The 15,069-nt window shown below is 37.5% G+C and overlaps 1 protein-coding gene across 1 annotated transcript; it reads right to left on the reverse strand.

Annotated features, from left to right (window-relative positions):
* Positions 1-207: 207 nt before the first annotated feature.
* Positions 208-1,593, reverse strand: LOC143342824 (uncharacterized). Its single transcript, XM_076767089.1, has 3 exons — positions 1,261-1,593; positions 698-819; positions 208-550 (listed from the first exon to the last, which is right to left on the reverse strand). The coding sequence occupies exons 1-3, from the start codon at positions 1,591-1,593 to the stop codon at positions 208-210; spliced, it is 798 nt and encodes a 265-aa protein (XP_076623204.1).
* Between the last annotated feature and the right edge of the window lie 13,476 nt (positions 1,594-15,069).

Consider the following 15,069-nt stretch of genomic DNA (forward strand, 5'->3'; position numbering starts at 1 on the left):
TCCTCCATTATATACGCGGAGCTTCGCGAAACGATTTCTCAAAGTATCGTAGAAAATTGTCTCGTTTGAAATAGAAAGATCTCTCTCAACTATTTCGGAATCATCGAATCGCGAGACATTCGAATTATCATCGAGAATTTATTGTCACGATATTGAACTGTAGGGTAGATTATTGGGTAGAGTTTTTGTTGGGCAAATTTTTAGTCATTATTTCTTCCCCTTTTTCCTACGTTTTCCCCTCCTTCTGCCTCGCGTCATTCGTGGATCCACTAAGGGCGGCAGCGGTTCTCGAGGCGGAGGACTTCCGGCCGCGAGGTGTCCAGCAGCCGGAGCAATTCCAACTATATCCATGACCAAAGGCCCCGGAGAATCAAGATCCAGATTCTGCGTGAATTTCGCGATTTTTCCTATATTGTCTCCGAAAGCTCCATATAATAATTCGTCTGATATTTTCGACGATTCTTTCAGGTTGCATCTGTACTCGTGTCCCTCTGGGTCGGTTTTGAAGAGGAAACAGTTGGGCACTAGGGCATAGTACCTCGTCATACACCTAAACAGTACGGTAATTGATTATATTATAACGAAAATTGCTGTATTTAATACACAGGTTTTGAATTTATAATGATATTAATACGAGTCAAATAGACAGGGGAAAACAGAAAGGTTAAATAATAAATTACAGGTGGAAAGAAAGTACCTTCCTATATTTGTAACGGTAATGTCAACGCCTAATTGCCCTGCAAAACTATTACCAGAATCAACTAGATCGAAAGGTCCTCTGAATCTGAAGGATTTTGGTCTTTCAATCTTGTGCGTACCCTGTGCAAAATAACACGATTAACTTGTGTATAATTATTTCTAGAATCTCGACACACGTGAGGAAATTATTACATATCGAAGAAACTACTGACAGAGTATCAGAAATATTCGAGAACAGATCATTCAGAATTTTCAAACATCGAAATAATATTCCCAGTATTCTAAATTTTTCCCAAAATTTACGTTTAAAAACAAACACGTCAAGTTTAAATATAAAACATAATTTATCCGTTACTTCTTGAATGAGAATTTTAATTACAGAAGGAAATAGTTCATACGGATAAATATTTGTTCGATCGAATAAATTGTTATCCTGTTGGTTATTTATTATTCGAGTCAGATTTTGCTTTGAGAGGCAATTTGAACGTGGAACAATGAATTGATTTATTTGTACGTAACCAACAGAATTAATCAAACGTGAAGTCTAATTTAATTTCTCACCAAATCGCAAGCGCAACCGCTGAGGTGAGTACGAATATTGCAAATGGGATAATTGTCGTCCTTTCTAAAAACCCCGATATTTAGGGGGACTTTCTTCATTTTGGTGACCAATTCATCGCACATCATTGAAAAATGACAGCATTGGCCGCCTTTAAATTCGTAGATGTAAATGTCATCGTCTTTACGAGATCGTTTACGCTCAGCGACTTCCATGGCTGGGAAATTAACAAAGACAACTTTTACTACCAGCGGCGATCCGCCAGTATCAACATACACCTCTTTGTTCAGTGTCAATCGAGTCACATAAACGTCCAGAAGATACAGTCCAAACATTGCAAAGTTCTACTTTTTGTTTTTCTATTCTTTTCTTATTTTCCAGGTTATGGTACACTGGGGAATTTTACGGATTGAAGTTTCAGCAGAGATTCAAAGCCATGTAAGTCGACCAAAATTAAAATTCCTATACTTTAACTATAATTCATTTGAATCGTATCAATTTAAAAAAATTGAAATTTGGGTTTAAAAGACTGTGCGACTGGAGTTGGGCAAATGTTATTCTCGAATAACGAATAAAAATGTTACGCTTACACCGTAAAAAATTCGTTAATAAATTCCAATTTATCAAAATTAATTTATCGATGAAAAGTACGCAGAAGTTAGTTTACGAATCGATATAATATTTCTAGTTACTATTCTCTGTGATATAAACTGGGGTTGAATTGGTCGAGTTCAGAGTTGGACAAATATTCTCAAATAACGAATAAAAATCTTACACTTACACCGTGAAAAATTCGTTGATAGATTCCAATTTATCAAAATTAATTTATCGATGAAAAGTACGGAGAAGTTAGTTTACGAATCGATATAAAATTTCTAGTTACTATTCTCTGTGATATAAACTGGGGTTGAATTTGTCGAGTTCAGAGTTGGACAAATATTCTCAAATAACGAATAAAAATCTTACACTTACACCGTGAAAAATTCGTTGATAGATTCCAATTTATCAAAATTAATTTATCGATGAGAAGTATGCAGAAGTTAGCTTACGAATCGATATAAAATTTCTAGTTACTATTCTCTGTGATATAAACTAGGGTTGAATTGCTCGAGTTCGGTGAATTATGCCCTAGTCACTTAGGCCAGTTGATCCCTCTTGCCTCGTTTGGCCAGATTAAGTATGCAGGTTTCAGACCGATGAAAGACGAAAGGGTTTAGGTGTCTGGGTTAGGCGTAGGTTAAGGCAGGGTTAGGAACCGCGAAACCGGTTTCAGAAGTATGAGTCCACGGCCCGCGGCTCAAGTGATTTACAGTTAGACACTCGGATTGATAGACTCGTTCGGAATAATTATCCAAACATCGTTACCTGTTTGCATCCCAATTACTTATTCGAACTGTCGATTCGATTGCCAATTTCATTAGGGCAATCGATCTTCACGATAATAAACTTAATTCCAAAGGTTGAGAAGCGAACGAAATTAAACGTAAACCTTCTTAAATTCGAGCAGATTACCCCCGTCCAACGAATCATACTGTTCTAATTTGCAAAAATTTTAGGTTAAATCATCCACTGACTGTAACTGTTGCGCTGAATCCGAACGTGGAATCGATTTTTGTCGAGATTGCTTGCTTCTCTGTTTGAACTTTTGTTAACGCAAGATTTATAGGCATTGATTGCAAATATATTTATTGAAATCTATCGTTATATTAAAACTGGGGTTCTCTTTTAATTGAAGTGTAAATTACTAAAAAATAATATTTATGAGTATTGTAACATTAAGTATGGGATCTGAAACGTGTATTGAAATCTGTCGTTATATTAAAACTGGGATCCTCCTTTAATTAAAATATAAATTACTAAAAAATAATATTTACGAGTATTGTAACATTAAATATGGGATTTAAAACGTATATTGAAATCTGTTGTTATATTAAAACGGGGGTTCTCCTTTAATTAAAATATAAATTACTAAAAAATAATATTTACGAGTATTGTAACATTAAGTATGGGATCTGAAACGTGTCTCTTTATAAATTAAATTTTTAAAAATACTTTTCTCACTTAATTTGATTTGATAATTCTATATTCCCAGAAAACTTAGGGGTAAGACCACTGTAGAAACCTGAAATAAAGCGTTTTTTTGGGATTTTTTTTTAATGGATGGAAAAGTAAGAGGATAATATTCAAGAATGTTATTAACCATGTCGTTAAATGTTAAAAAAAATATATTTATTCAAAAATAGTACAAAATAACGATGCTGGAGCCATTCTCGCGAGACGTGTTGAATTTGAGGCGGTCTGCGGCACGCAGTGTAACTGACTTTGTATCTGGAAAAAAACAAAAAATTTCCTCTTAATTTACATGAGGATAGCTAGAGAAATACGTAGGGGATTTTTGAAACGTTAATTTTTGTGTGATTGACGAGCATTTGAAGTAAAAAGTTCAATTTTGTACAAAAAATGGGGCAATCATTTGTCAATAAATAATATTAAAATCAACTTATCGAAGATCCTCTTACTTTTCCATCCGTTCAAAAAAAAAATCGCAAGAAATCACTTTATTTCAGGTTTTTACAGTGGTCTTACCCCTTAAGGGAACACACAAGAAGGTTTATTTGATTCACTAAAGTTCCCAGTGGACGTTGCACGAAATAATAATTTAAAGTGTCGACATACTCGTATCGAAAGGGGAGGGAAAAGCTGGAAGGATTCTCTAGGCGATATCCTGATCGCGGGATATGAGTCAGTAAGCAGATAATGCGAATACTGACGCGAGCACACACCTGATGGAATATGACCCCGTAACAGGGATCCGCCCCGAACGTCTTAATAATAATAATTAGTTCTCACTCCGGTGAACCGTATCGCCGAGAGCATTTTCCAGACAACGCTTAGCAGCTCCCACGAGAGATAATGGTATCGAAAATGTTTGAACGTCGTAGTACCGCCAACGTGGTTATCAATTAAAGGGGGAAGTAGGCGAATTTCAACCACGATTCGTCGCGTTCACCGTGGTACTCTTTGAAAGTTATTTTTTACACCCTAGAAAAATTAAGAGTTGCTTAAAATAGGCAAACCAAGAGTTATTGTTACATCAACCGCCTCTATCTTCCAGTCGTACATCCATAATCATTATTTTTTGAAAAATTATTATCACTGTTACTGTTATGGGTCGTGTTGAATGCTGAATTCTTATTAAAAACTTTTGGAAAAATGTCATTTTTGTATTTTAATTTTATTCTCTAATGTTTCCACGTTCTTTTCAATTATAGCAGAATGTCTTGACGTGTGTAATTTATAGCTCCTGATCATCAAAGCGTTCTAGTACTTTGGTATCTCATTATAGTATATTATATTAATGGTTTCCAGTAGTTACACGAAATACTTTTAAGTATCGATAAATATTATCGACAAATGCTCTCGAGCACCTACTTACTATCAAGATAATCCAGAGATGTTCTTAAGTTCGTATATAATTATGTATACTCGAGGATATTCTTCGATTATCTTTATGGTTTGAAACTTAGAAATTATGATTTCCGATTAATGCTGATAAGGATGCAAATATTTCTTGAAACCACTAAAGTCATCTCTGTAATGAAATATACCCCAATGGTAATTAATTTCATTCATCTTAATTTTGTATTTAATTGATTTCACTTATATTACAATAGGTATATTAAACAAAAATTGTGGAATATTTTTTAATACAAAGAGAACTGATACAGTCTCTGTTTTATATTACTGGAAAAAACACTTGGAAAAGAGAAATATAAAATTGGGCTTTGGTGCAATTGGAGTTTCTCCAGTTTTAGCCATAATGTAACTCATATCGACATAATTGTCCCGTATGCTTCGGGCTTATAACATTTTTAATTATTATCTCATCTCCTGTGAGAGTCAGGGCAAAAACTGATCAATGAGAAAGTCGAAGAAACGAACGGTCAATTAAAATTTATATTCCAAAGAAGAAGAAGTTAATCATGATCTACAATTCACATTCGCAGCAAAAATCGACCGTGGATTTTTCTTCTGGACCGAGCGTACACATTGATTTCGAAAAAGAAATTATATGTACGTTTAATTATATTTCTAACGAAACCATTGCGTTTTTGATCGTAGATGAATTTTTGTTATTTATGATAATGAAACAGAAACTCGTTTTAAAACAGATTATTAGTATTTTTTTTGTTCGACATGCAAGTGTTTAATTATACAGTGATTAATTATGAATTCGAGGGGGTCAGTAGATGAGAAAATACCATAAGAAAATTCTGTGAAATCTGTTCAGGTAAGTTCGCAACAATTATTTTTAAAAATCTCGTGTTAAATTGATTTACTTTGCCTCTGACCAAAACCAGTTTATTTAGAATTATGGAATTTGTGTTAAATATAGCTAAAGGAGTGGAAATATCGATTCCAGTCTCTGTAAAATAAAAATATATAAATACTGCATTTTGATACGTAGATACGTCGATGCGATCATAACGGGGAATTAATTTTAATTACCAGGTAAATTAGAATACTGAAATAACTAATATCGCAGTTATAAGATGCAAAAAAAATCAAATTGGAACAGAGTTATAATTATTACGAAATGGACGAAAATAGTTTCGTTGCAATAAACTATACAAGCTTATAATTACGTTATCGTTAAAAATGTGACGTTCAGTTTCAACTGCTTGCAACATATTATTTTAACGCCACTTTTGCAAAGATAATCTGAGTCATATACCGGACGACTTTCGATGTCTTTATTTTAGTAACAAATAATTATTCACCGCGGAGAGGAATTTTCTCGTAACTCTCACAATTATCCAGGCGAAAATAAATATCCCCTTTCCTATAAATAATTAGCGCCCAGGCGTGCAACTTTGCATAAACATTGGAATGTTTGCACGCATATTAAATTATTCCGCATTCCTTTCCATACGCGAATCACCAAAAATCGAATTAAACTGCTAGCATAACGCGAGAAGTCTGATCGATAATTGTCCGTAAATCAGATGCCAGATAAGATTAAGGAAATCCAGCGGACTTTGATATCGCGGATCAGGAACCCAATGCCGGAATATATTATACTACATTTGTTGCTGGCAATATTTAATATATACATTCTACATCGCTGCACAGTAGACTGAAAGCGTCGAAAACGTAGCCAAAATTCAAGATTTAAGTTAGTAGTTAGCAATTTAGAATTTTTGAGGTTACTCATATCGAATCTGAAATAAAAAATTTCATATATAGTGTTGTTCAGCCACTCCTGAGGAAACTTTTAAATGGGAGATTCTAGAGGCCAAAATAAGACGAAAATCAAGGATACTAATTTGTTGATTGAGGCTTCGTTAAAAAGTTATAGAAACATTTCCAGCCACACAGTATATTTTCGGAAAAGAATTTTTTTCTCGAAAGTACGTAGGATTTCGGGGGCATGTCTATTGACCAAAAATGATTATAATTGACCCTTGCAACCAAAAATAATTTTTTCAGAACGATTCGAAATTTTTCATTTTCTCCGAAAAATTTAGGCATCTTGTCTTTGTCGATTTTTCTTAAAAATTCGTTTTTCATTTTTAATAAATTTGTTTAACGCACTACGGGAATTTTGTCTAATACTTTTTTGTAGGTATTCATAAGCTCTAGTTTAGAAAAAAATTTCATTGAAATATATTCACTATTATAGGAGTTATGGCTATTTGAAAATTGGACCAGTTTTTTGAATTGTTTCTCACTTTACAAGGTTAAGGACCAACTTTTCGAATATTTTTGGAATTTCTACATATTCTTCACCTAAATGCGCATTGTTTGCCTTTTGTAACATTAAAATCCTTCAATCCGTTTAAAATAAAATTTTGAACTATTCAAGTTTATGTTCAGTAAATTGCAAAGAAACTCACGATATCGAATGCTTTATTATAATTTTATTTTCTTATTTTAATGTCCTGAATTTCATTCGAGTTTCACAGTTCATAGTTTTGTTATAACTTCTTAACAAAGAATTTATGAATTTGTTATTACATAACACTTTATTCTTAATTTTACTTGTAGAACACACTGCTGAAATGTGTACGGAAAAATGCGGAACACCCTCTATAATACAGTATAGAAAATTAAATCAATAAGAATTACAAACAATATGGTTTATAGTATGATTGACAAATCCTTTCTGAATTTGAATAAAAGTCTAATGTGACTAAGAGAGACTGTCATGTTATATCTCCTCCGATTAAAAGAATTTTACTGTGGAACGTTAATGAATTTCAGTTTATCGAGTATTTTATGCCAGTCCCCGATAGAACCCGAGAACAATCGGTGTTCTCGTTATCTTAATAGAGCGGAGCTTAATAAGCGTTCTCGAATTTCTTTCGTGGCGTCGGATCCGTGCAACGTGCCGGGTCAAGGTGGAGTCCAGGTAACAAAGTCACGCCGTGGGGAACTAGGAAGAAGCATCTGGCTACGGACGTCGGCGAAGAATAACGTGATTGCACGTTCATTCGTACATTATTGCGGCGATAAACAACGCTGTTAATTTTCAGTCGCGTTCAGCCTTTGCTACGGGACCGATATGATATCTCAATGACGGCTGTTGAATTTGCATTGCATTAGGCTCGCCGGTAGAAACTAGCGCTAGCGCAGTAACGTTAACAAGAGAGAGTGTTAACGAGAGAATGACGCTGCAACCGAGGAAAAATAGTGGCAGTAACAATAACGCTCCTCGTAATTCAGCCGTGTCGCTCGCTCGTTAGACTTTTTAACGCGGCTTCAACGCGGGAAACGACGCCAACAAAGGTTCATTCGGTTCTGTACCGACCGTTTCTAGATCGCGATTGCCGGGTGTTTAAGGCGCCAAGCGACTTGAAGATACTCTGAATCGGAGCAATTAGGGACTTGATGGCTGATACACTTTTCTACTTTATTGTACAACGCGTGTTGATTGCCTGGTATTGTCGAGTTTACCAACACAGGCGCCGTAACAACCGTTCCTTGCAAATTCTCCCTATCAACGTTCCCAGGTGATTACAACAGTGATTCCTAAAATGAACCCCGGACGCGATTCGTAAGTTGAACGCTCCCATCCTCAACCCTCGCAGCCAGTGAAACGTGAGACGACGTTTGAAACACGAGCCTGTCACTCGATTTCTGGTGTCAAATTTCGTCGCTGCACGATAGATGAACGCTTGGCCCCCGATGCGGTGTTCATTTTAAGAATCATTGCTTCAGCCAAACGTACTTTGAGCGGTGATCAATTTTGGATTACTGTTACTCCAAGAAAGTAAGGGCCTGGATTCAATAAATATTGTAAAGGCGTTTAATTTGGAGGAAATTGCGACCTTAAGAGGAGGTTGGGTTCCGGGTAAGAAGCGTGTGGTGTGCCCTTGTGGGTTAAATCTTTAGCACGATCGCGACGAATCCGGCAATAAGCAAGACGAAACATCGTACGGAGCCTCGTAGATGCAAAATAAATTCCCGTGGCCGGTCCAATGGCCTCGACAACGATCCCCGGTGGACGGAAAGCGTCCTTAGTCACGGCGGTCAGCGACGTAAGTTCTGCAGAAAATCGCCGATAGCTGGAAACGGTGGAATCATAACTTCTTGCAGGGCGACGATTACCCGAGCATCACGCGATAAAACCAGGCCCATCCCGGTGCCCTCGCCTTTCCCCCTCCCACCCCCTTGGATCCTTCCTCGTTCAGTTTTCTCTCTCTTCTTCTACGATCTCGTTCCTCCGAGCGTTTTCTCTTCCTCGTCGTCTCGTTTACTTCAGCCCGGCTACGAAGCGAATCTCCACGGACTCGCATGCGAGAAGAAGGTGGGCGCTGTTTTGTCGATAACGAACTGGTTAACACGCGTTCATTACCCGCGGCCACGTAGGTATATTAACCAGCCTATCCCGCGAGGATTCTTCTACCTGCCAGCGGCCACCTCGTAATCATTTCTTTCCGTCTCCTCTCCTCGCAATTAGATACGCAATCGGTCTCCGCGGCGCGTTATCGAATTCCGATGGAATACCGGGTGCAGGGCCACCGATAATACGGATAACTAATTGGAGACTCTCGATTTTTGGTCATCTCCAACCACCAACAACCCTCGACAACAATTCAACGTTCCAAACATCCACGAATCCTTGTACGTTGCACGTCCATAATAAGTTCTTAACCTTTAGCCTGGAGGGATGATTTTTAAATCATTTTTTGTTGTGTCTTATAGAAATCATATTCATTTCAAAGTAATTTATATGAACTAGCAACAGCAAAAACAACAGCAAAAAACACTTACTTGAAATCTATATAAAAAATATGACCAAAATTATTAAATAAAAAGAGACTCTCGATTTTTAGTCATCTCCAACCACCAACGACCCTCGACAACAATTCAACGTTCCAAACATCCACGAATCCTTGTACGTTGCACGTCCATAATAAGTTCTTAACCTTTAGCCTGGAGGGATGATTTTTAAATCATTTTTTATTGTGTCTTATAAAAATCATATTCATTTCAAAGTAATTTATATGAACTAGCAACAGCAAAAACAACAGCAAAAAACACTTACTTGAAATCTATATAAAAAATACGACCAAAATTATTAAATAAAAAGAGACTCTCGATTTTTAGTCATCTCCAACCACCAACGACCCTCGACAACAATTCAACGTTCCAAACATCCACGAATCCTTGTACGTTGCACGTCCATAATAAGTTCTTAACCTTTAGCCTGGAGGGATGATTTTTAAATCATTTTTTATTGTGTCTTATAGAAATCCTATTCATTTCAAAGTGATTTCTACATACGAAAGGTAGCATCAAATACATTTCTCTGACACCAACAAAAAATTAGTTTTCTTTACATTTTTCGGAAGTATATATATTTAAAAATACGCAGGTTAAATTTTTGAAGAGAAATTTCGAGTGTCGTTCGAGTAAAGTCTTCAAAAATTTAGTGCTTCATTTTAGTGTGAAAGTATAAATGCATTTTTCTCGAAATTTGTTCACCTGAATAGAAACCTCCTGAAATCTCCCATTTTAAATACGCGTTCATTACGAGTGACATGTCAGCAAGAAACAATTACTCGAAACCTATATAAAAAATACAAAAATACGCCTAAAATGTAGTTAAATAATCCACAAAAAAGAATCGTAACATAGAACATAGCATTCATCTTAAAACAATTCATGAGAATTGCTAAATCTAGCAACTCTCCAGGAATGACCCCTCAAGATCAGTGTAGACGAATTTCTATTTGTAACAGACTTCGATTACCGAGTCCATAGGTTGAGAAACGCTGGCCTATGAAAATATAAAAATTTATCAAACGCATAGACTGTTTATTTCCCCGCGCTTTAACATCGATAGAAAAGAATCGGTAATAGGGAACGTTCGCCGTGGTCGTGGAGATGGCGTAGTCCCGGATTCAGTTGCTCGCAAAAGGAAACTGGCCGACTACGAAATTATACAGTCCGCCTCTTCCGTTGGCGATGCTTTTTCTCGGTTCGAGGACGGGTCCACCTTAATCTTGGAGCTCTTCCCGGGTCGAACAGCATGGAACGAGCAGTCGTACAGTGAAGGCAGCATTAGCGTGCTAAGCAGATGCAGATGAAACAAATGGATTCGCTCGGTGACCGTCGTAAATCCACGGTATCGTTGACACGATCCGTACACCCTCGCACGAACCATTGCTACGAACTCCGCTACGACCTTCTGCCTTTCCTGCCCTTTTCTCGTTCTCTACCGAGAAACGGGCCATCGCAAGCTTACATTTCCCGCCGCGTCAGTTTTGATTTATGGCGGCGACACCGGACTGGTCGCATCAATTATTGATCGTGATAATCGCAACGAAGAACAGGGAGGGAAGAAGGGATCCTTATCCGTAGATTGGGACGGATCTCTCCGGTCGAAACTGCATCATTTTGTCGTTGGATAAATCCTCTTTGCAAACTGTGACCGCTTTGGAAATTTACGGATTTTATAATCGCTTTCGAAATGGCGAACTTTAATGCAACGACGATAATAATATGCATTCTAGCAATAGCCATCGAGTGGTAAATGTATACGAGCGACATTTTGCGGCGACACTTCTCGCATTTGCCAGCAGGGGGCCACGCTCTCTCACAAGTACTCCTGTATATACTCTCCTCGATTGACTATTGAATGGTTACTGACTTTCTCCATAGAGTAAGCCACTACAAACTAAAAGAGTTTGAAGAAATAGATCTAGAAATACCCTGTAATAAATGTTAAACAGAGTTTCTAATTGTCTAAAAGTAAAATATTGACTTTCTCATTGAGAAATTCTTCAGTGAATAAATAGAAAGATTGGAGAAACGATGAATGACGGTCTCATATATAAATTAACGTTTTCCTATTGTTTATTTCGAGCGTAGAAAATGGAGGAACGTTACTAAACGCAGAAAGTAATCGATAAAGGAGACTGTTCCTCGCTTTCGAGGCTTCGTAAGCCACCAGTTAATGGAACGGTGGTGTACCCGCGAGCTTTTGATCGCGATAAGCGAAATTGCATTCCATTAATTAAATTCCAATTGAGACAACGTATTTATTACTGGTGTTCGCAAAGTAAAAAGAAATCACCGTGCATCGACGAGCCGCTGACACGGTTCAACGGTGCTCCGTTGCGAAATGGCTTCTCCGCGTAATTTCGCGTCGAAGGATTTAGCCTATTCGTTCCGCGTGAACCATTTCCAGCGAGTCACCGTTCCATTTAGATAAAGGTGCAAAGGTTTAAATTTCCACTCATTTCTGCGATTACTTGTTACGGGAAAAGGTTGAAAAATTCCTCTGGAAACACGACTACGCCTTCGAAATATTCCGATCGAGTTTGATAACAATGACTTTCATAATACTGACCTCAGTCACCATTTTTTTAATTTATTTATTGAAGAAGGCACAGTGAACAAAACGCTCGCTACAAAAGTAGAATCGTGTTCCCGATCAATTTTGATAATGATAAGATCATTAAAAGTGCAATCACAATTATAGAATTCAATTTGGAAAAGAAATAACTAAAACTACATTCGCTACCGTTTAATTTTTCCTCGATTATATTCAAAGTATAAATTAATTTTGACCGATAAAAGTGATTGTAATTCGAATTACAATACACCAGCATAGCTGTAAAACGTTTGTTAATACTTGATAGAGTACATACTTACTGTAGAAACTATTTGCATATTTTTCGTACATATTAACACTTTCTTTGTGCACGAAATCATTGTTTCGAATATGAATACTGTTAACACATTAGCTACGGGGCATTTGTATTAAAACTTTATATTAAAAATGTGATAAGTATTTTCGTAATTAATATATTTTATTGAAATTTTCAGGAGTTATACAGGGTGTCCACGTTAAAGTGTGACAGTCGCGATATTTCAATAACTATTGACGATACGAAAAAATTGTTTATATGTAAATTGCAGGATAAAATGGGATCTCTATTTTGGCGTAAACGAAAATTTCGTTTATGTTATTAATTTAAAAGATATAATGGTGAAGTTTTGTTTTTTAAATGGAACTATATATTTTGTAGATAATATTAGAATGTTTTTCTTGTGTTATCGAAGAAATTATTAGAAAAACTTGTAAAACGAGAATTCTCGTTTCCCGTCGGTAATGCGTTAAGAGACGAAGGCATAAATGGATGGAAGAACCGCGAGTCGAGGAAGACTTCCGGTACAGCGTTTGAATAGAAGGCGCGAGATCCTGGAACGATCGCGGCGTTGGAATATCCTTGTTGTTTCCCCCGATTGCGTAGCAAACGCGGTCACCGACTTTAAGCCTGCCATAAATACCGTGGAACGGAGTACCTCGCGGAACGCGAGCGGCGCGACAGTCATTGAAATGCAAAATATCGGGCCGGGTAGAAACGATAACGAGCCCTCGAAAAAGCGACGCGAACAGAAAAGGGACAGCGATGATTTAGAGGGCGCAGCGGCGTGTCTTATTCCGTTCGTGGCGCATAAATCAAGGATTCTTCTTCGCGCGGGGATCGCGGGCCGCGCCGCGGCGAGACGCGCGAGCAATTAATAGCGCGTTCGTAATGCGCTGTTGGCATGCGAGAGCGGACGCGCCGCCTTTATTTACCGATGTGATAAAATATTGGATCGCCGTTCACGGGCCAACGCGCAGGATTCCAGCCAGCCCGCGTGGAATGAGGAAACCGTCGGCTTTGAATCGTTCGCGCCGGTGTCGCACTCGAATTCTCGCGCGACCGTCTTTTCTTGCTCGCCCGAGATGCTTTCGCCGATTTTTCTGACCGTGAATTGCCTGAGACACCGCCTCGAACAAATTCTGAAACCGACTCTCGACGAATCTCGTCACCTTTCTAGTCATTTTTCGTCTCGAAATGCAGGAGAAGCCGTAGTTAACGGTTGCTCGGGGATTAGCAACGACGATATCGATATATCTATAATTATAACTTTATTTCGTACCCCTTTTTTAATTTCTTGCTCCTTGAGTTTTTCTCCTGACTTACGTGTATTAGGAAAACGCCCTGCTACTCTTATCTACCCTTTGGAATGTAAAGTAGGGTGGTCCTTAGCTAGAGGGGTCAACATTATTTTTCACCCCGATAGATTGTGATAATTGATGAAGAAATTTATGCCAAATTTTAGCGTGACAACTAGAACACATGCCGCCTTTGAAATGAAGTTTTGAAATTATAACGATTGCGCGTTAGAGTCGAATGTAGGTACTTGTATCGTCTTATTTGAAATTTATTAGCTGATATTTTTTGGTGAAACTATAATTTCTATAACATTACGTGTGATCTCCAATACTATCATTCAATTTATTATTAAACATCGCATATAACATAGAGAGGGAGTTATAATTCGTGGCTTTTTCTTATCTATGGAAACTAAAACCGAATGGATACGCTTTGCCATACGATTATTTTCAACTTAAAACACCTAAGGATGTATCTCATTGATACGAACACCACAAATCCTCTATTTTTTATTTTAAATTGTAATACATCATTAATTTAAAAAATAACTTGGCACAAACGTATTTGCGACTCGAAATCAGTGTTACCAGACCGCGCATCGGAGGCTCCAGGAACTCCCCATTACGCTTTCGCACATTATGCCCAATTGCGTGTACGTGAGCTCGTAGAGTTTCGGAAAAGCCGAAAAGAACAGGCTGATACTCGCTTTCTTTCTCGCTCTTGCATCGCTGACGTCGTTTACATTTTTCAAAAATAGGCAGAGATGCCAGACGGAGGCCTGGGTACACCGGGGACACCTCATTCCACTTTCTCACACTATGCCAGATCATACATACGTTAGCTCGTAGAGTTTCGGAGAGTCGACAAAGGCAAACTGACACATGCCCTCTCTTTCGATTCTCCGAAGCTGCCCGAAGTAATTTCGGACCGTCTTGTGGGAGTCGGGAGTCACATTTGCCTTCTTGCTCTTGAACAACTGAAATCCAACCTCACGCCACAGCATACGATTTCGAATCACAAGTGCCCAAGCATTTTTACTTTTCGATCTATGTAGGTTCACATAAGCAGACTACCATAATGAAAAAAAAATTTTGTGAAATTTTTTCACAAAAATACACGTTTTAAGACCCCCCAATCATATTTCAAGTATTGAAAAAAAGGAATCAGTTTTTTATTATTCCTATGTATGAGCGTACATATGTATATTATTAATAGGATTTTTCGAAATCAAAATACTTTAAGATTGAAAATTAATAAATTAAAATGAGAGTCCACTCTTTGCCAGTATCGTGTACGCTGTAGCATTTTTCAATAAGAAGTGTTCTTATTTTTATAATATGAACAAAACAG

The sequence above is a fragment of the Colletes latitarsis genome, chromosome 6 (assembly GCF_051014445.1).
Source record: "Colletes latitarsis isolate SP2378_abdomen chromosome 6, iyColLati1, whole genome shotgun sequence".
NCBI lineage: Eukaryota > Metazoa > Arthropoda > Insecta > Hymenoptera > Colletidae > Colletes > Colletes latitarsis.